The sequence below is a fragment of the Cetorhinus maximus genome, chromosome 15 (assembly GCF_964194155.1).
Source record: "Cetorhinus maximus chromosome 15, sCetMax3.hap1.1, whole genome shotgun sequence".
Lineage (NCBI taxonomy): Eukaryota > Metazoa > Chordata > Chondrichthyes > Lamniformes > Cetorhinidae > Cetorhinus > Cetorhinus maximus.
Genome location: NC_135893.1, coordinates 84,640,733 through 84,662,667, shown reverse-complemented (window position 1 = coordinate 84,662,667; position 21,935 = coordinate 84,640,733). Strand labels below are relative to the sequence as shown.

General features: G+C 41.6%; 1 protein-coding gene across 4 annotated transcripts; it reads right to left on the bottom strand.

Moving 5' to 3' along the window:
* Nucleotides 1-455: 455 nt before the first annotated feature.
* Nucleotides 456-21,897, bottom strand: slx4 (SLX4 structure-specific endonuclease subunit homolog (S. cerevisiae)). 4 transcript variants are annotated; one of them, XM_078558801.1, is made up of 16 exons: nt 21,701-21,897; nt 20,661-20,753; nt 19,518-19,974; nt 17,629-17,919; nt 16,512-16,686; nt 15,736-15,957; nt 14,081-14,298; nt 13,287-13,609; nt 12,093-12,369; nt 11,473-11,561; nt 11,139-11,285; nt 10,409-10,578; nt 7,630-10,127; nt 5,945-6,047; nt 2,818-3,273; nt 456-1,859 (listed from the first exon to the last, which is right to left on the bottom strand). In XM_078558801.1, exons 3-16 carry the CDS (start codon nt 19,885-19,887, stop codon nt 1,490-1,492), a joined length of 5,709 nt encoding a protein of 1,902 aa, XP_078414927.1. In that variant the 5' UTR covers nt 19,888-19,974; nt 20,661-20,753; nt 21,701-21,897; the 3' UTR covers nt 456-1,489. The 4 variants fall into 4 exon arrangements, with proteins under 4 accessions (XP_078414927.1, XP_078414926.1, XP_078414928.1 ...); XM_078558800.1 differs by having other exon boundaries at nt 20,661-20,740; nt 21,701-21,746; XM_078558802.1 differs by lacking the exon at nt 21,701-21,897 and adding an exon at nt 21,211-21,297 and having other exon boundaries at nt 20,661-20,740.
* Nucleotides 21,898-21,935: the final 38 nt, after the last annotated feature.

The window sequence follows — 21,935 nt, the reverse complement described above, 5'->3', positions numbered from 1 at the left end:
GCCAGGGAATGGCCCGCTTGGCCCCCCTCCACTGCCAAAGCTCAAGAAGCCAATTGTACGAGTAACATGTGACCTCGACAAAAACATAATCCACTTCACTGTTCTTCATTCCTCCATTGTCACAATTCATTCATTTCAACCTAAAGTTCTCATTTGAAATGGTTAAAATTAATATGACTGAATTCCAGTCATGTCATTGTGCTTTGAGATAGGAAACCATTTTTAATTTTATGTCAGGCATGTTAATTACTTTCATAAATGATTAGTACTAAATGAGAAAGGGCTTGAACTCTGGACCCTAGATCCAGCAACTCAGGTTGCCTTGCCTTGTTTCAACTTTCATGATAGATTGTGAAGAGATGCTTTATTAATTTTAAAAGACTGCTTTATCCTCATGGGAGTTACCTATACTCAAGGGACATGGGTTTCATGAAGGATAGAAAACGTCACAATGATTAAAAGTGCATTTGTTTATTTTTTTTTAAAAAAGCAGTTACAATTCTGATAACATAACATTTATACTTAAGTGATCTCTTGGTTCACTTAATCGCAGAGATTGGACACTGGCACTTGTCAATAATTGCACACAGAACACACAAAATGTATTAACAGTCTGGAGAAAAGTATATCCATTTCAGCTCTGCCACTGATTATCCAAATGCCTCATTTTTTTATGACAGGTACAAGAGAAAGCCAGTGTAACTTTTATTGCACACACATACAATAGACAAAATCTATTCTAGTTTTTTTTCAATTACACATATACAAAGTTAAGAATTTCTTACCCAATTATATACAAACATACATTATTTTGAATTAGACTACCACCCTCGGGTAGGAGATATTAAAGGGGAACCAAATACAAGGGGATAAGTTTTTTGATTAAATTGCTTGGTCCCAGTGAAGACGGTCCTTTCTTCTCGCATTCCTTTGAGGTCAAGTTGCTTACAATTCCTTGCAATGTTCCTACCTGAGCCAAAAGAGTGACCAGCCAGCAGAAATGAGAAGTGAGGCCAGTACCACGCTGATAAAGAAACTGCCAGTTTGTAGTATGAACAATAACATCCAAAAATAGCATCACTTCTGCAGGCAAGTCTCCTTATTTTATGGTTTGTTTCTTTCAACATAATTTAAAACGTGAAGTACAGACTGTTGACTAAAACATGGCTGAAAGTCAATGCATTCAATTTTCAATTAAGATCACACCTTTCTGTGATATGATGACAATCTTATTACAACAATGCTGGCTTTCATGATGTTCCTGAAGTAATGCTGCAGTTATTGAAATATTCTACAGGAGGTACATTTCCTCATTGTATAGCAGTTAACACTGATGCATCAAAGCTCCTGAATTAAAATACAACGTGGTAAGTGTTCTCGGTTGAATGTATAATCACACTCATAATAAGATGGTTTCCAAACCAGATGGATGTTACATTTCTACTATTATTATAGAAGAGGAATGTTTTAGTCGCTGAAATAGCAGCACTTACTTCTTCCTGCGGCACTGACTCGGCTTTCCCTTACGCCGTTTATCAGCACCCTGCTTTCTCTGTTTTAACATCTCCTTCCTCGCTCTAGCTGTGGTAAAAGTAATACAGTGAGCATCGAGAAAATCCAGCAATTTCCCCTTGGAAACCTTTATCCCATTTTCCTTAAGCTGCTGGTGGAGGTCTGACAGCTCAAAAGGCTTGTACTGCAGGATGTTACTGTACAGAGATGGGTCTGACCGAATATATTGTCGTATGGCCTCTGTTGTATCTGTGTCACGGGTTACTGCCTGTGATGGAGTGATTCCATCATCCTCTTCATCGTCCGAATCTGTGCTAAAGATATTGTCAAACTCACCGGCCAACAGCCTGAAAGAGGGAGAAAGATGAACAGAGTTTGTTCATACAATCCAGATATGTACACCGCCATCATGAAAAATGTTTTTTTAAATGGCCTTGGTAAGGAAGGTTGCCAGTTTTCCCATGATCAACTCATTTACACTGTGATTTGCAGTGAATTCCCAGGGCCTGTATTGACTGATATGAATTAGTAATGGGAAAGAGGCAACGCATGGTTTGTTGATGTGAAGCAGTTTGGTAATGATGGCAAATTCAACCAAGGTAGAATTTCCACATTTTGAAAGCAAACTTGCCGTGTCAAAGCTGCAGTTATGATGTTTTGACAGAGTTAGGGCAGGTGTTCAAGTTATTTTCTGCATCTTGTAGGACCTTAGTCCTTCAGAGACATGTATTTTCCTCAGATTAGCAACAAGTCCTGGTAACCAACGGGAAGCAACACACAGGCAACGTTCCTTTACAATATTATTATAGCTTATTATCTGCTATGATTTTTTCCCCCATTAGTCACCCAAACCTACTCCTTGGTTGTTTCAAAGAATGAGGGGGACGGGACGGTGGAGGAACCTCTTTTCAGGTGTCAAATTAGGAAGCAGGTTATTGAAATTTGCCTTGGATCTCCTGAACTCTACAAAGTGGCTAAAAACACTTCTGCATAACACAACAAAATTTGAATTAGTGGTTCCCTTAATGCGGGAGGATGTGTGTTTCAGGCAACCTGCATTCAAAACAGATCTCTGAAGCATGATGATTGGTTCAAGTGATATGTCAGACACTTTGCAAATCAACCTTTTTTGAGCTGACCCAAAGATGGCAGTTAAAAAGCTTTCCATTTTATTTCTTTCATCACACTGATTTGTTTACCATTTGTCACTTCCTTCAATTAAATTGATTTATTTGAGGTAGTTAGGCTTTTCCTTTCAGTCAGTCACTTTATTCCCTTCACTGCACTCAGATTTAAATGACCCACCTTTGTGATTCAAAGGAGCTCTCACTCCCCGCTGAAGAGGAGCTTTGAGACGAAGAGAGCTGGTTGGCCACATCAGGAGCAACAGCTTTCGATGGTGACTTGGCTTCTGGTCTGTGAGATTCAGGAACACAGCTTTTCCTTTTTCTTTTAGAAATGGCCTGCAACCGACCTTTCAAGGCTGGTTTGCTGGATTCTGCTGAAACAGACTTTGATTGTTTTTTGGAGCATGGTATTAGCCGGTCTGTTCGCGATGAAACTGGCTGGGATTGGTTTATGGTGCCCGCCTTTTGTTTGCTCGTTAGAACTGGGATTGTTTTTCGGATGCAAGGCTGTGAAGATGTTACTTCCTGCTTCGACTGGGACTCAGACCCAGGTTGAATGACTTGATGGGTATATTGGTAAATCTCTTTCAATTTCAGAATCATTTTCTTCTTTGGCAGAGGTCGCACACCAAACCTGGAACAAAAAAAAACTAGTCCAGAAAAAAACATTTTCAGACTTTAACATTGAGCACAACATAATCTACTGTAGCCCCCATTCTCCAGTTCTGTGAGTGTGACCTCTAAATAATCCACAAGATATCAACAAGAACTAAATACGAGTACTAGTGGAAGAATGGCATCAATAGGACAATGCCCCTATGATGAATCCTGATTTAAAAGGTGCTGCTTTAACATTTCAATAATTTCAGTGGTGGTACCTTCAAGTAAGGGGGAAGATATTTTTGCCAAAAATGGAGTTCTGATACATACATAGTATATCTACACCAAAGAAACAAGCTATTCAGCCCAAGTGGTCCTTGCTGGTGTTTATGCTCCATATGAGATTTCTGTCACCCACCTGCATAGGAATATAGGAAATAGGTGGAGTAGGCCATTTGGCTCCTTGAGCCTGCTCCACCATTTAATTAGATCATGGCCGATAAACTGCCTCAACGCCATTTTCCCACACTATCCCCCTATCCCTCGATATCTTTAATAACTAGAAATCTATCCATCTACGTCTAGAACATAATCAATATCTGAGCCTCCACAGCCTTCGGGTGTAGAGAATTCTAAAGATTCACCACCCTGAATGAAGAAATTCCAACCCAGTCCTCAATAGCCTATTTCTTATCCTGAGATTGTATCCCCTGGTTCTGTTTTCCCACCAGCTAGGGGAAACATCCTACATCTATTCTGTTGAGCCCTGTAAGAATTTTATAGATCTCAATGAGGACACCTCTCATTCTTCTAAACTCTAGAAAACACAGGCCCAATCTCCTCAATTTCTCCTCATAGGACAATCCCACCAGCCCAGGAATCAGTCTGGTGAACATTCATTGCACTGCCTCTATGACCAATATATCTTCCCTTAGGCAAGGAGAACAAAACCACACACAATACTCCAGATGCAGTCTCACCAAGGCTCTATACAACCGTAGCGACACTTCTTTACTGAAATCCTCTTGCAATAAAGGCCAACACGCCATTTGCCTTTCTAATTGTTGCACCTGCATGTTAGCTTTCAGTGACTTGTGAACAAGGGTACCAAGGCCCCTATGGACATCAACACTTCTCAATCTCTCACCATTTAAGAAATACGAACTAGGAACAGGAGTAGGCCGCTTAGTCCTTTGAGCCTGCTCCGCCATTCATGGCTGATCTGACTGTAACTTCCTTTCACCCCCTTGTTTATCAAGAATCTATCTACCTCGGCTTTGAAAACATTCAAAGACTCTGCTTCCACTGCCTTTTGAGGAAGGGAGTTCCAAAAACTCATTATCCTCAGAGAAAAAAATTCTCTTCATCTCTAAAATGGGAAACCCTTTATTTTTAAACAGTGGTCCCTAAGTTCTAGATTCTCCCACAAGAGGAAACATCCTATCCACAATGACCCTGTCAAGGCTCCTCAGGATCTTATGTTTCAATCAAGTCGCCTCTTTCCCTTCAAAATTCCAGCGGATACAAGGCTAGACTGTCTAACCTTTCCTCATAGGACAATCTGCCCATTCCTGGTATGTTTAGCAAACTTTCTCTGATGCACCTCTAATGCATTTACATCCTTCCTTAAACAAGGAGACAAATACTGTACACAGTATTCCGGATGTGGTTTCGTCAGGGTCCAGTACAACTGAAGCATAACCTCCCTACTTTTGTATTCAATTCCCCTTGAAATAAATGCTAACATTCTATTAGCTTTCCTAATTACCAGCTGTACCTGCATACTAGCCTTTTGTGATTCATGCACTTGGACACCCAGGTCCCTCTGAACCTCTGAGCTCTGCAATTTCTTACTATTTAGATAATAAGCTTTTTTATTCTTGCTACCAAAATGGACAATTTCACATTTCCCCACATTATACTCCATGTGCCAGATCTTTGCCCACTCACTTAATCTATGTCCCTTTGTAGCATCCTTATGTCGTCACAGCTTACTTACCTACCCATCTTTGTATCATCAGCAAATTTAGCAACCATACCTCTGATCCCTTCATCCAAGTCATTTATATAAATTATAAAAAGTTGCAATCCCAGCACTGATCCCTATGGCACGCCACTAGTTACATCCTGCCAACCAGAAAAACACTGTTATGGCTACCAAGTTATGTTAGCCAGCCAATCTTCTAATATGCCAATATGTTACCCCCTATACCATGAGCGTTGATTTTCCACAATAACCTTTGATGTGGCACCTTATCAAATGCTTTCAGTGATACTCTGCATTTCTGTTTTTCCTACCAAAGTGGATAACTTCACATTTTTCCACATTATATTCCATCTGCCATGTTCTTGCCCACTCACTTAGCCTGTCTAAATCCCCTTGAAGCATCTCTGAATACTCCTCAGAACTCTCACTCCCACCAATTGTGTCATCAGCAAACTTGGAAATAATTCATCTAACCCCATCAGCATGCCCTCTGTTCCTTTCTCCATCATATGTTTATCTAGCTTCTCTTTAAATGTTTCTCTGCTATTCACCTCAATCATTCACTCCCTATGGTAGGGAGTTTCACATTCTCACCGCTTTCTGGGTAAAGAAGTTTTTTTCTGAGTTCCTGATTGGATTTAGTGAAATCATTCCTTTATTCAAAAAAATATAGGAATCTCTGCCTCCATTACACACTCAACCCCAACCATCATCTTACTTGCCCAGTACTTTCTTTAGGTGTGGGGTGGCCATGGTTGAATAAGGTGGTTCTGGGGTGATGGGAACCAATGGAAGTTGATCTTTCCTTCTGTTAACAGATGCTGAAAAAAAATACAAATCATACAATGGATGAAAATAAGCCTAAAAATACCAGAAAAATTAATGATGAATGGATACTGCTACACTAAATCCAGAAAATGACATTTCTGTAACATCCACTGGCCTTAAAATTCCAAAATCTCTATATCTACCCCACAACATCGGCTTTGATTTTTCAGTTTAACTACCAATTTTTCTCTGTACTTGCAGCTCATGTTATATATAGTAAGGTTTCATGTAGGCTACAAAGAAGTCAAAAATTATACAACTAGCGTCATTCACTAAATGGTACTAACAGATGATGGGGGAAGAAAATCACCTTGAGCCAATGCACTTTGAGATCAAATGCATTAACTTTACTCAATTATTTATATATCTGGTATTGTGATGCCCTTTGACCCAGAAGCAGTATAGTAAAGAAAATTTGTAATTTCTTTAAAAGGTCTGTGGAATCGAATTGCTTTTAAGGTTGAAAAGAGTTTTAAGGGTTTGCATCAATTGTAAAGGAATAAATTGTAAATTTTCTTGGATAAGAAATACTGGTCTATGTGACCTGGCAACCCTTGACCTAAAAGCAGTACCAATAGGAAGGAAGTTCAGAAAGAAGCCATGTGGCTGGCAGACACAAAGGAGAGCTACATGCAGAGGAGCTAGAGGGTGAAGGCGATCAGCACACAGATGCAGACACAAAGGGAAAGCAGACAGAGACAGAAAGAGGAATGCACAGAATCCTTGTGAGAAGTAGCAAACCTCTCAGGGAGAGGTCTGTTTTTCTGTTTGACAGAAAAGAGACAGGAGCCCTTGGAGGCAACATGTGAGCTGGCTAAAAAGGTCTAAACCTGGAAAGCTTCGTGAATAACTCATAGACGTTAAAGCGCTGGGTGTTTTCTCAGAAATGGCCAAACATTAACCAGGGCGTTATTGGTTGGTTGGGTGAAAAGAAACTCTGGAAAGCTACACCATCAGGACTACTGTGACCGAGGGAGAGAGGGCTTTTAGAAGTGTGCCTTGCTGATGATAATCATACCCCGTGAAATTTGAAGGTGAAAGTTGTTGTTAAAAAAGTTGTTGCAAGACTCCTGACCTATCCTGTGTGAATAAAGAACAGGATATTATGGAGCTGTGTAGCTATGTAGTGCCATATATGTGCACGGGGTGATGTGAATGCTTGTGGTTGCACAAAATGTATCTTTGTTGCACTGACTATTTAAAGAGAAATTTACCTTTTTATTTGAAGTATCATTTGCCTGTTAATTTGTATGTCATTTGCATTGGTTCTGATTCATGTCAAAGTAAAAGCTACAAGAATTTTATTGGTAATTTCTTCATTTGGGGGTCATTCATTAAATCTGGTTATTCTGGTTTATGGTTTTCCCACAGGGATTGTAACAAATGTAAAAACTTAATCAAAACACCTAAAGGAATATTAGTGTCTGAAAAAAGTTCAATGCCTTGCTGTTTAGACATTTAAACTTCAAAACTCACATTGATCACATCTCCAGTCTCAATTTTAACTGCAAAAAAAAATCAAAAGCATGAGGCTTTGAATTTAGAAACTTTCCCTAATCCTTGATAATTGCTTACCTGGAGTCTTGTGCTCGCCAACATGTTGTCTGAAATTAGTGCTGTCTTTCTGAAGCACGGGTAACTTTTGAGATAATCCAGGGAGGAGTTCAGGAAACTCCTCATCTTCATCCCAATCATTCCAGATATTAGAATCAAAAAATCTGGGATGTTGCCTGCCTGAAATGTTCTTTTCATCAGCTTTCCTGCTCTGGTCTACTTGAATAGATGGAAAGGACATGCTGGGCTTTGATTTTTCTGGGAGAGGTGTGCTATTTTTGATCTCTGTGTTTGTAACAAGATATAGTTCATCTTTATTCTTCACTTGCTCGATTGTCTTGTGAAGAAATGCATCTTCACCATTAGAATCTTCCTCTTCAAGTTGAGGACTACCTTCAGAAATCCAACACTCGTCATATGGTATTGGGGGCCCATCTTCAAACTGAAAGCTATCTTCAGCTTCCGCTGTTGGCATCTCCTCCTCAGTGTCTTCAATCTCCAGCACAGACTTGTCTGTTGCTTCCTTCTCTTCAGAGCAAAGTGACACTGACAGTGCTCCTTCTAGTTGAGCTGAAGGAGAATGGGTGACTGTAGTGCCCTCACTTTCCAATTCAACATTACAATCAGAGGTCTGTGTGGGAGGAATCGGGGATGAAGGCAGCGAATCACTCAATGACTGATTGACAGAATTCCTCTCTGCAGGACAATCCAACTCTCTAATTAGGTTTATTTCTTTGGCATCTCTGAACATTTCCTTCAATGGGATAATTGCCTGTGCTTTTTCCTGCTCCACACCAGACTTTAATACTGTAACCTCCTGTTCAACTGACAACTTGCCCCTTTTAACACTTTGATTCTGTAGAAAGTGAGAATTTGTAGCCAGTGTGGAACAGTGTCCAGTTCTTGTTGAAAGTGGAGTGGCTGGTACCAGCCATGACCCCTCCACAGTACGGTCTTCATTGCTCTGTTCACCGTCACTGCTAAGCTGTAGAATCAGCTCACTTTCACTATCCTTAGCTTGGCTTTCACGGTTAGCCACCTGTTTAGCAACACCATACGTGGACAACACTGAAATGCTATTGTCATATATCTCATCCAAACACTTGGATGGGATTCCAGAAACTCTGAAGTTTCTCTGCTCAGCATCAATCTTAGAACTCAATGCCATGTCAGACCTAATACTAAATTGTTTCCCACATGGATGAGAGTCTAATTCAGCACTAGGACATTTCACGTTGTACAAAGGCATTAAATGTATGTTTTCAGAGCAGGGTGCTGACATTTTGTTTTCAGTTATTTCCATTTCTTCATCTGAGTCTATGACCAGCAGGGTATCATTGGATTTATTTTCTGATGGAGACTGACTGGAGTCAATGCTAATGGGTGGTGACAGATTGCAGTGTTGCATGTCACAGGTATTTTGGGATGGCATCTGCAAGCAAAGAGCATTTGTTGAAAGGGATTTTTGGTTTGATGGGCATTCTCCTAAGTATTTTGGGGCTTTGTGAGCATCAAGTTCCTGATGAACTCTAGGATTATCACACCTTTCATTTGCCAAATTTAGTTGTCCATTTGAAATCAGAGAGTCACTAGACAATACTTCAGACGGATTCACATGGTGTACAGCTACAAGGGATGAGATTGCTGCTGAGACCAAAGACAGGCGTTCCTGTGGAGATTTCACATTTGTACAAGTTTCCAATGGTGACAGGCCAACCAAAGGCAGATCAGACAAACTTGGGCAAGCAGAGGGACTTTCAACCTCACACACGGGTGAAATTCGGTTAATGCTGCAGTTGGCAGAGGAGCTAAACAAATGACTGCCTTTTGCAACCAAAGGCTTGTCTTCTTCAGAGACATCATAATTATACTTTTCTCCAAACTCCATATCTTGCTCAGATTCTCCTGATAAATCAGTTTCTGAAAAGAGGCAGTCATCACTGGTATTTAAATTCAAATCAGGTTCTGTATGCTTCTGTGATCCTTCCAGTTGAAATGTGTTAACCTTCTGAGAGGTTTCCTGCATCTTGGACCCTTCTAGAGTCTTCGAAAGACATTGAGAATCAGATCCCCCTTCTCTTTCAGTCATGGAAGACACACAATTTCGAAATGTCTCACTTTCAGTTCTTAATCCCTCTTCATTGTGCTCATTTTCTCCATATGCATCAGTTTCTTCTCTGCTTTCCACACTGCTGTTCTTCTGATTGGGTCCCCCACTATCTGGAGTCTTAAGGGAGGTTCTCATAATTTTTCTCTGAGTTGCTGCAAACTCATAAATTTCTTCTAATTCCTCATCGTCAACTTTCTCATTGACCTTCTCTTCATCTTCATACTCTGCATATTTGACGTCCAAGGCAGGCTCCTCAGATTCTCCCGTCCACATTGATCTCAAAAGGTCTTGGAGGTGGTCTTCTCTATCTCCTTGCTTTTTGACTTCTACTTCAGTGAAAAGCTCGTTTTCCGAACTATCTCCATCAGCCTCAGCTTCGCAGATCTCTAACAACTCATTCACAGCAAACCTGATCAACACACAGAAACATGTAAATCCATGGCATCATTCTGAAAAGGTAAGTTAGCAGGCAACAAGTTATTTAAGAGTAAATTCTGTAGATGCTGGGAATCTTAAATAAAGACAAAAAACGTTCCTTCAGACGTTGCACGCTTCTTTCTGTCTTGTAAGATAGTTATTTTACTTCATACTTTAGAATCAAATTTAAGAAGAGAATTAGTAACATACTGCAGATTAATGGCAACATTTCAATATTCAAGCCTGATCTTAGTACTACATAACTATACTGACCTGTCAGCAAGAGCGTGGAGCTCTGAAAGCACAGTGGGAGATACAGAGATACTAGCAGTATACAGATATTGAAGGAATGTACAAACTGCCTCTGTTGTAACTTCAGGCATTAAGAGTCTGCGGGTCATGACAGCACCATCCTCTTCTACCAAGAATCCTTCATCATGCACCTAAAAAACAGTAAATCACCAAACTCAAGGGTTTGATCCGAATTGTGCAGAAGAGGAGGATGAGAATGGACAAAGAATTGTGACAGGCTGCCACGGGTTACCCTTCAGGAGAGCCACATAGCTCATCTACTTTTAATAGCTGTCAGATATCATTGATTGCTCCCTGGATTTTACTTGGGTTCCATTCTGAATGATCTAAATTAGTGCAAACTAATGTCAGAAAGTGTGTGGCGGCACAAGGTAGGACAAAACAGTGTTATGCACGTCACTAATGATGGTTAAATTGTACAGCCAGGTTTGGTACACATTCTCCTGTTGCAAACAAAGCAGCTTTATTACTCTGCGATCTCTCTCCATTGAGGATATACTCACTTGCAACGTGATGTTAAACACCAAGAGTACCAAATGATGGAAGACTTTGCCCCATATAAAGCATGCATTGAAGGGCACACCAGCTTCTACAAGTTCTCATGTGATTCTTAGAGAAGATTGAACAGGGAAGGGGCTGAAAAAATCATTTCTACAGAATTTTTTTTATAGAAAGAAATCCTATCACTTACAATTTGCACAAGCTGTGGAGAGCGAGCGTAGAGAACAAACTGGTGAGCATACACAATCTCACCACTGTCCATCTGAAACTGCACATCACTCAGGTGGGGATTGTTCACCATCCCTCCAAGGTCTTCACTCAGTTTCTTCAGTTGTTGCTGAAATCAAAATGCACCAAATATTAAAACAATTACAGGCGGTTAACATTACAAAATAATCTCACCATTTTATCCCGAATCTCTTTTCTAAGCTTCAAAACTTTGATGGGAAACGCCAGTGAGCTAATTACAAAAATGGTCAAAACTGCTGAATTTCACTTTGATAAAATTAAACTGGTTTGCTTACTCCATGATGCATATTATTTCCACAAATTCTCTCTCTCTGAGCTGGAACAAATCCACTTGGCGTAATGTCATCCGATAAAGAGTTCTTTCCTGTAGGGTGAAGTGAACGGATACAGTAAAACCTGGAATACAGGCTTTGATTTACAAGAATATGTTTCACTAAGTAGAGTGATAAACCCCTAGCTATTAATATAATGTTCAACACAAAGCAACATTGTCCCACAAGATCTTTTAATGACACAAAACATTAAATGGTACTCAACAGAAATTAATCTAAAAAAAAATAGCGAGAAATTAAAAGCATGTGTCAACAAAAAACTATTGCTGTGGCTATCCAATTCAGAGAAAGATGATTTAACAGATTTTAGATCAGACTCCACATTAATTACAGCTTTTGTTAAGTATCAATTCATAATGGCAAGTACAATTCAATTCTAAAACCTCTACAAATATCCACACAGGGTTATTATTGCCTGTAAAATTATTCATTCCCATAATTATAATTCATTTCATTTCTGCATTCTTAAACCCAAACCAATTTCTGAAAGAAAATGATTCTGTAACCATCCATGGAACATAAAGATCCAGATCTTAAACCAGTTGTGTAAAGTTCCCACTTACTGTTTCTTCCTGTTACTCCATTGTCTTGCTCACTCTTCACCCCACAATTCCATTGTGTCAACGTCATTCCCTCACCAGCTAAATCCATCAAGTCGAAGAACGTCTGATCTTGCTGACTCCTGGCCATGGGCACGTCCTCAGTCCCAATCTCACTTCCATTGCCAACTGGTGAAGACTGTTGATGGATCAGCTCCAAGGGAGGTTTTATAAGGGCTTTGGCAGCCATTGTAGAAGATAACAACTGCTCTTTACAACTCGAAAATTCCTGATCATGCCCCTTCAACAAAACACACAGTACTGTAGTTATTTTTTTTAAATGAGGCTATGGGGAAAAAGCAGGGAAGCGGGATTAATTAAATAGCTCTACTAAAATGCTGTCATAGGCACAATGAGCTGAATGTTATATCACTCTATCATTAGCATCTCTTCCTTCAAGATGCTAGCCTGTAAAATAAACTACATTTCACAACTGCAAAATAAGTTGCTTTATATTGTAATGACAAATCAATACAGCCTCCAATTAGGTTATTGGTAAACTGGTTTATTTGGACATTACTGATTCTTTCTGAAGCATAGAAGAATTACCATAAATCAACTTTAACTTTAGTGGATGGTATTATCGGAAGTGAAAGCAGGTTGAAGACAGACAGAAACTGCCAATCCAGAGACTTCATTTTCATGAATATTAAAATAAAAATTAATTATGAACGGTTATAATTGCACTCAGTGGTATGTCAATTTTTATGCTGCATATTTACATTTAATTGTAAACAAATTAAATGCATGCAAATCACACCTAATGCAAGGAATGGGTGGAGAACAGCACAATCAGTTAAGCGCCTTGGGACATTTTACTATGTTAAAGGAACTACAGAAATACAAATTATTCTTGTTAATCCAGTCAACAGATTACTGTTATTAAATTGTTAGTACATGAAGTCATGTAACTTTGAAAGGGTAAATTGTCTAAAAACTACAGATTTTGGATCATAAGGATCCAGGCTCAATTCTCAGAAACGGCCGTAAAATGTTATAAATTTCTTGAAATCATAACAGATAATGAAGCCAAGGAGACAGCAGATGTGTGCATACAGAAGGAAGATTTTTTTTCTTTTTGCAATAATTAATAAAACCTGCAGTTTTCTTCTCCTGATTAATCCTCCTGAATTTTGTATCCTTCACAAACCACCTCACCTGTCGCGGTTTCCATGGTATTATAGGAGGGGCCAAGTCATTTGTGTAAAAGAGTGCAGAGTCCCAACCACTGGCTCCAGACAAGGCACTGCGACACCACAGGCTATCTTGCTCGGTTATCCCTGGGTTCACATGGCAGACGTGCCTCAGTATTCCACCCACACAGAAAGTGCTTGCTGGCAGCGGAGGGGTGCTACATATTTCCATTTCCTCGGACAGCAGTATTGCCAAACTATTTTGGACCCGTTTGATTGCTGTCTCAGGGTCCTGCACCAACAACAATGGGGGAAGGCCGTCCTTCCTCTTCTTCCGAACTCTCTTGTCTAAAACCAAAGAAAAAATCCAGCAATAATGAAATATTTGTATATCACCTTAATGATAAAATCGGCTTAACAATACAACGGGAAAATACACTTTGAAAATGACAACTAAATTTACAAAATATAAAAGCTCTAAAGTTCCAAGAAATGTCACCTGACAACATATAACTGTTGGAAAAACAACATTATCTGTACTTTCACCAACAGAGACTTGTTTCCGATGGCTATTTTACATCTCCCTGGACTGAACAGTGCTCACTCAGAATGTGTCCTGAAAGTAATCACTGGCTCACAAAGGAACTTGCATTTCAAAATGTAACTCATGAGATGCACAGTTATTTGTTTTGATGGAATAATAAATAACGACCAAAACATTTTCAGACTCATTCACAAGTTACACTACATGGAGAAGAACTCAGGACTGGATTAAAATTGCATTCTAAGGAGTGTGAGTGCCCACAGTTTAGCTCTTACCCGCTGCCACCACCATTTTGGTAAGGCTGAAGTTATTAGCGTGCAGGGATACATTTTGCTTCTCCTGCTCCCCTTTCTGCTGTTCCAACAAGGATGCAGATAACGCCATGGCGACCATTGTATCCTCATCCACTGGCTTCTCCCTGGTGGGCTTGCATTTCTTTGGCAATGCGTTTTCTCTTGTTGAAATTTTTCTCTTTAATCGACCTGGCTGAAGGCTGACATTTAGAATTGAAGAGAGAAAAGGAGAAGATTTTAAAGTTTATGCACACAACAGATATGCATCCAGACATTTACACACAAAGGTCGAAGAACAAGGCAAGGTATTTCGCAGGAGATATCCTTTTAAATATCCCTGAAGAAAGCAAATTAATTTGCAATTCCTCTGAGCTGGACAATGACACTGATCTTACAAGAGATCCTCTATGTAAACCTTTACTGGGTCACATCCAGCAAAGCTTCGTTTAGTCCTTTAACCACGCTTAGAATGAAGTGCAATGATAATGTAGCAACCATAGCCCAACACCACCAGTAATTATAAAGGGAGATTGGCACTTGCAGAAAAGGTTCACTCAACTGATTCCTGGCATGAGGAAAGGTTGGACAGGTTAGACCTGAATCCATTGGATTTTAGAAGATTGAGAGGTGATTTTATTGAAACATATAAGAACCTGAGGAAACGTGACAGACTGGATCCTGAGAGGATGTTTCCCCTTATAATGGGTCTCCCATTTAAGACTGAAATGAGGAGAATTTTTTTTCTCTGGGTTGTGAGACAGTGGAACTCTCTTCCCCCGACAGCACAGGAGGCAGGGTCATTGAATATTTTTAAGGCTAAGTTAGACAGATTCTTGATTGACAGGGGAGTCAAAGGGTATAGTAGGGTAGGAAGGCAAGTGGAGTTGAGGCCACAATCAGACCAGCCATGATCTTACTGAATGGCGGAGCAGGCTCGAGGGGCTGAATGGCCTACCCCTGCTCCTAATTCGTATGTCCGTATGCCCCTGACTGCCTCTCAGAAATGTGTCACTGTATTTCACATACAATGAAATATTTTGAAATGGAAGGACAGGGACGTCATGCATCTTTTAAATGCACCTGAACAGGTAGACTGGGCCTCAATTTATCACATCATCCTGAAAGACGGCACCTCCAACAATGCACTCCCCAGTTGTGCAATGGAGTGAAGGCCTTAGATGATGAGTTCAAAATGGGGCAAATAGAATCTCAGCTTAATGTCTGATCCAGAGAGAGAGGAAAAGATTCAATCCACCATTCAACAGAATCACACCTGGAGCAAACTGGAAAGAAGAATGCGTGAACCCACTGTGACTCTCCTTATTTATACTGAAGGTTGTAGGAACAGAGTAGGAGGAACTCAGGTGGTTATGTCATCCATAAGCATCACACTCTGAAACCTGTCACTTTTATTGTGGATATGCAGCTCATATCAGACACACCAACCCCAATGAATTACATTGGGGGATACCAGCACTGGGTGTACAAGGCACCCAAGTTGACAGGAAGGATAAAGATAATTAAACATGAAGGCAAGTCTGAAAGGCAGGAGTGAGCCCAATACGGATACACTGGCAGGACCTCCGTGTGCATAAGAGATGGGACCAGAATCAACTTTAGCTTTTTATTTAATTTACCTTGTTGAGTAAGCTGAGCTTTCAAGACACTGTGAGTTCTGTCTCTGAACTGCCTGCAGCAATAACTGTGGTGGGACCTCCAATTCAATGGCACAGCGTTTGAGGTGAATCGCTCGGCTCTTGAAGCTTTTAAACTGTTTCCCGCAAATTGGACATTCAGGAACTGAAGGTATGTTTAAAGAGACCATTGTAGCTGTTCTCTGCTCTCCTTCATCTAAGCACCTGTGAGATCAGATGGAAAGAAGTTAATGCAATTTACATGAAAAGCTGAGACAGAGAGCAGCAAGTGCCAGAATATGTGGAACATGTCTTATGTAGCTTGGCTGACTATTTTAATATGCTTAAGCTTAGCTGTGGAGTTTACAGTGCCATCTTAACCCTGGGTGCATTCGAGTTTTGAAGTTATTCTGACCATCTAATGCTTTTTGCCTGGAAACTCTAGGCTATGATGATGCTTATAGAGTTAAGTATGCCATTGGGCCCAATTGGTCTGTGCTGTTGATTATGCTCTACACTAGAGGGGACAGCTGTTCAGATAGCTTCTTTTTTTAAAAACTGTTTTCTCCCATTCCATCACTACAAGAACTTAAACTAATATTAGGCTAATAAAAGTCAAATAAAACGATTGCGTATGAGCTCCAGTCAGTTAAGGCTGAATATAAAAGAACATCTGGAAGGTTGATCTGTGAAGAACTGGTGGAACAGGATTGATAAATTAACAATGTCAACAACACAGTATTTAGAAAAGTTAGATGTTATATTTAGGTGCCTCTCACCTGTTGATGTGCTGTGTGCGCCGAGCGGAGTTCATGTTAGAAAGATCCTTCTGACAGATTACACAAAAAAAGAGCCCATTGTCTTCAAGGGTATAGGAATCAGCTGCTCCCACTTCTTGTTGTATTGTCCACACCAAGGCCAGATCACTGTCTGCAGTCGCCTGGCAGTCACCAGCTGCAGACAAATAGATATCGTCACATTTAACTCTACAAGCATCATCATTGTCAAGAGTTTCCAGGCAAAAGCATAAAATCATTAGATGACCAGAAGCGCTTCAAAACTCTAATGAACCCAGGGTTAAGATGGCACCATATACTCCACATCTAAGCTTAAGCAACTTGAAATAGTCAACCAAGCTACTTCAGACATCTTCCATATATGCTGGCACTTTCTGCGCCCTGTCTCAGCTTTTCCATTCAAGTTTCTATTCTCCACTCTAATCAATTTGTCCTCACCATTGGTACCATGGCTGCCAAGTGTTGCTAGTAGCTTTGTTACGTGACAGCAAAGGATTAAAAACAAAGCTCTCTCATTTAATAAGGGAATTGCAATAGTAACACATGTTCCCACAGAAATGGGGAACACAGTTTGACCAAGCGAGCCATTGAGCTGCCTGGGGAATTGAACACAGGACGAATCATGGAAAATCTCAGCAGGTCTGGCAGCATCTGCGGAGAGGAACACAGTTAACATTTCTAGTCCGTATGACTCTTCAACAGAACTAAGTAAAAATAGAAAAGAGGTGAAATATTTCACCTCTTTTCTTTTCTATCTTTTCTATTTTTACTTAGTTCTGTTGAAGAGTCATTCGGACTCGAAACGTTAACTGTGTTCCTCTCCGCAGATGCTGCCAGACCTGCTGAGTTTTTCCAGGTATTTTTATTTTTGTTTTGGATTTCCAGCATCCGCAGTTTTTTGCTTTTATAACAGGATGAATCATGCTCCCTGTGCTGTTAGATTCTCATTAAGCTCTAATGGTTGACACATCTCAATTTAGACGACATACCTGTGTATCAGATTAGCAATGCCCAAAGAAACAATGTGTAATAGACGTACAGAATTTAACATAATAGTTACTTTTTGAACAGATAATAACAGAACATTTGATAAACGAACCGTCTTCCTTAGGAACAAATGGTACTGGAAGGGATACTGCGGCTGACTGACTGTCTCTTCCACCATTCTCTCTGTTTCTGTCCAAGGAGCAGAATTCCTTGCTTTTCTCATCCTCTTGGATGGTACAAGCTGACAGTATTTTCACATCATCGCCGCTGTGTCTCAAACGCTCAGGTTCCTTCCTCCTAAACTTCTGCATATTTCCCAAAACTCGTTCTTTCACACCCAGGCCTTTGCTAACAGTTTTCTTCATAATTGACGAATGGCCGAGGCTGCCAGTCCATATACGGCCTGCAAATAAGAAGGGCCACGTGTAACAGATAAGTCATCGCCACGGGCACACAACCAAATTCTTCGTGTCATAGTTCCTCAAAATTAATCATCTTATGAAATACTCCACTCTGGGCTGAATCGATATCACAAGATATAATCTGAGCATAAAAAGCAGTCAAATTCAGCTCTAAGGTTTTTTCTGTCAGTGAGAGACATTCTTTCTAAAAAGATTATTGCTCTCTCCTTCTTACTTTTCTTAGGCTTCTCTTCTGCACACCACGGAAGGCATGTGCCACTGTGCAGAACTCCCCCTCCAACAGTGCAGCACTGCCTCAGTACTGTCCCTCTGACTGTGCACCACTTCCTCAGTACTGCCTCTCTGACTGCACGCCACTTCCTCAGCACTGCCTCTCTGACTGCACGCCACTTCCTCAGCACTGCCTCTCTGACTGCACGCCACTTCCTCAGCACTGCCTCTCTGACTGCACGCCACTTCCTCAGCACTGCCTCTCTGACTGCGCGCCACTTCCTCAGCACTGCCTCTCTGACTGCGCGCCACTTCCTCAACACTGCCCCACTGATTGCGCGCCACTTTCTCAGTACTGCCCCACTGATTGCGCGTCACTTCCTCAGCACTTCCTCTCTGATTGCGCGTCGCTTCCTCAGCACTGCCCTTCTGATTGCGCGCCACTTCCTCAGCACTGCCTCTCTGACTGTGCGCCACTTCCTCAGCACTGCCTCTCTGACTGCGCAGCGCTTCCTCAGTACTGCCTCTCTGACTGCGCAGCGCTTCCTCAACACTGCCTCTCTGACTGCGCGGCGCTTCCTCAGCACTGCCTCTCTGACTGCGCGGCGCTTCCTCAGTACTGCCTCTCTGACTGCGCAGCGCTTCCTCAACACTGCCTCTCTGACTGCGCGCCACTTCCTCAGCACTGCCTCTCTGACTGCGCAGCGCTTCCTCAACACTGCCTCTCTGACTGCGCGGCGCTTCCTCAGTACTGCCTCTCTGACTGTGCAGCGCTTCCTCAATACTGCCTCTCTGACTGCGCGGCGCTTCCTCAGCACTGCCTCTCTGACTGCGCGCCACTTCCTCAGTACTGCCTCTCTGATTGTGCGGCGCTTCCTCAGTACTGCCTCTCTGATTGCGCGGTGCTTCCTCAGCACTGCCTCTCTGACTGCGCGCCACTTCCTCAGTACTGCCCCTCCGAATGTGTGGCGCTCCCTCAGCACTGCAATGGAATGTCCAACTAGATTGCGTGGTGAAGTCTCTGGGTGGGACATACATACAATTTTCTTAGTGAGATGTGAAAGTATTAGCACTGAGCCAAACTAACAGAGTAAATCTCAATCTATACTGTAAACTTCTGCATTATTCAACAAACTGTTAAATGCAAACGTGACAGCTAAGATACTGCAAGTATACGTTTCAACAGGCTCAACACTCTGCTGATCCTGTGTCCTAATTGCTTTTGTAACTTGATAAACTGACCACTAACTTTCTATACATAATTGTTCATTAACTCAAAACTGCTCGACAATATACATTTATATTTAAAAAAAAGGCTCGATAGAGTTAATTTTCTAGGTTTTTAAAAAAAAATTTATTGATACCTTACCTGGTAAACCACTGTTAATCGCAACAGTCCCAGAGCACTGTGAAGCCTCAGGTTTTGAAGGCTGATGCACAGTGACATCCTCAGTGGTTACACACACTTGGCTGCTGCAGGGAGGGGCAGGCAGGTCATGTGCCTGACATTCAGTTGCCCTAGTCTGATGGTTCTCTGTTGCCCCATCACTGTGGACTTTGCTCTTGTTACTGCAGTTTGTCTCAGTGTTCAATGTTTGTTTTTCTTTTAATTTCACCTTTGCTGCAAAGGAACTCGTGCGGTTCCAGCAGACAGATTTGCATTTCTTTCCTCCACCTTCAACCGGGTACCTGGATGCTGTCTTGCAGAGTTCAACAAAATCATCGTCTGATTCATCCATCAGTTCAAAGTGTGTTACATTACAAGGTGAACATTAGAGATCAGCCATGACCACAACTCAAAACCATCCTCTTTGTTTTCCAAATGCCTGCAAACAAAATACCAAAGAGAAAGCCTCATTGCACAGAAAAGAAATCCCTCCCCATTTAATTCATCCTTTCCTTGAACCTCAGTCCTGCGGGAATCCCCCGCCCCCATACAGTTCTTCTTCCTGTAATTGACTGGCATCTAAAATCCATTTTTGGCATCACTTAACGAGAGCACAGTGTCACACTGGGTTACGTCCCTGCCTGAGCCAGAAGCTCCAAGTTGAAATCCCAACCCAGGACTTGATGGCTAAGATTCATAACACGGCCAAACCTGCAAATCCTTCCAACACCCACCACTGGCAGGCGGTAAGAGCAGGAGAGATTCCTGGTCAGCCATGCGGTGGAAAGAAAGTTAGAGCCTCTACCATCACTATCCATAGCTTCAGACTACATCATGCGTGTAAAAGTGCATGTTGCCACAGCAACTCAGACTCCAAGTGAAGTGTAACACACCACAATGTGTGTTAAACAAAGGAACAGGTGTCCTTGTACATGAATCACAGAAAGTAAACATACAGACACAGCAAGTGATCAGGAAAGCAAACTGTATGCTAGCTTTTATTACAAAGGGATTGGAGTGTAAGAGTAAACAAATCTTACTACAATTACATTGGGCCTTGGTGAAACCACACCTGGGAGTACTGTGTACAGTTTTGTGTTCTTACCTAAGAAAAGGTATACTTGCCTGGGAGGGAGTGCCACAAAGGTTCACTGAGACTGACTGGTGTGTTGAGGGGATTGTTCTATGCAGGCAGATTGAGTAGTCTAGGCCTTTTTCCTAAAATTTAGAATGAGAGGTGATTTCATTGAAACATAGAATTCTTGTGGGGCTTAACAGGGTACATGCTGGGAGTATACTTGATCTGGTTGGAGAGTTTAGAACTAGAGATCACAGTCTCAGAATCAGGGGTTGGCCATTTAGGGCTGAGATGAGGAGAATTTTTTTGTCTCAAAGGGTTGTGAATCTTTAGAATTCTCTATCTCAGAGAGCTGTGAACGCTCAGTCACTGAGTATATTCAAAACAGAGGCTGTTTTTGGTTAGTAAAGCATTGAGTATGTAGATAATGCAGCAGAGAGTTGAAGTTGAAGATCAGCCATGATCTTACTGAATAGCACAGATGGCTCAAAAGGCTAAATGGCCTTATATTTATAGAGGAGTCCCTTCAGCCCCTCAAGCCTGTTCTCTTATTCAATTAGATTAGTGCTGATCTGTATCTTAAATCCATTTACCCACCTTTGTCCCATAGCCCTTCATACCCTAATCCAACAAAACCTATCAATCTCAGTTTTGACATTTTCAATTGACAGGGGTGAAGTGAGAGAGTTCAAGATTTCCACACCCCTTTATGTGAAGAAGTGCTTCCTGACATCAGCCCTGAACAACCTGGCTCTAATTTTAAGGTTTTGCCCCCTTGTTCTGGTGGACTCCTCCCACCAGAGGAAATAGTTTGTCTTTATCCTATCGAATACTTCAATCATTGAAAATACTTCCATTAATCACCCTTTAATCTTTCTTATACTGATTACAAACCCAGTGTAAACAACCTGAAGCAGGCCTCAGAATGTGACCCTGTCAGCCCCTGGCATCTTTCTGGGGCTGCTCTCCACCCCCGAGGTAGATCAGCATTTTATCCAGATTGCTCAAAATATCAACCATTACAACAACAGGCCAGTCTTCCCGCTACAGGAACTGTACAGCCTCGGTGGGGGGGGAAAATACTCACTCCAGCGGCAGGGCCGGAGCCAAGGAGCGGCCGGGGTGGGGGGGGGTCTAACGAGGCCACAGTTTAAGGTCAGGGCAGCTTCGGGGCTTCCTTCACTCCCGCAATCCGTTCCACCCGACACCGAGGCCTCAGGTCCCGGATGTCGCTGGGAGCGGGCCTTTCTCGCACCGGAAGTGCCCCGGCCGCCATTTTGCATCAATAATAGAAGAGCACGTGACCCGCCGGTCAGCTGACT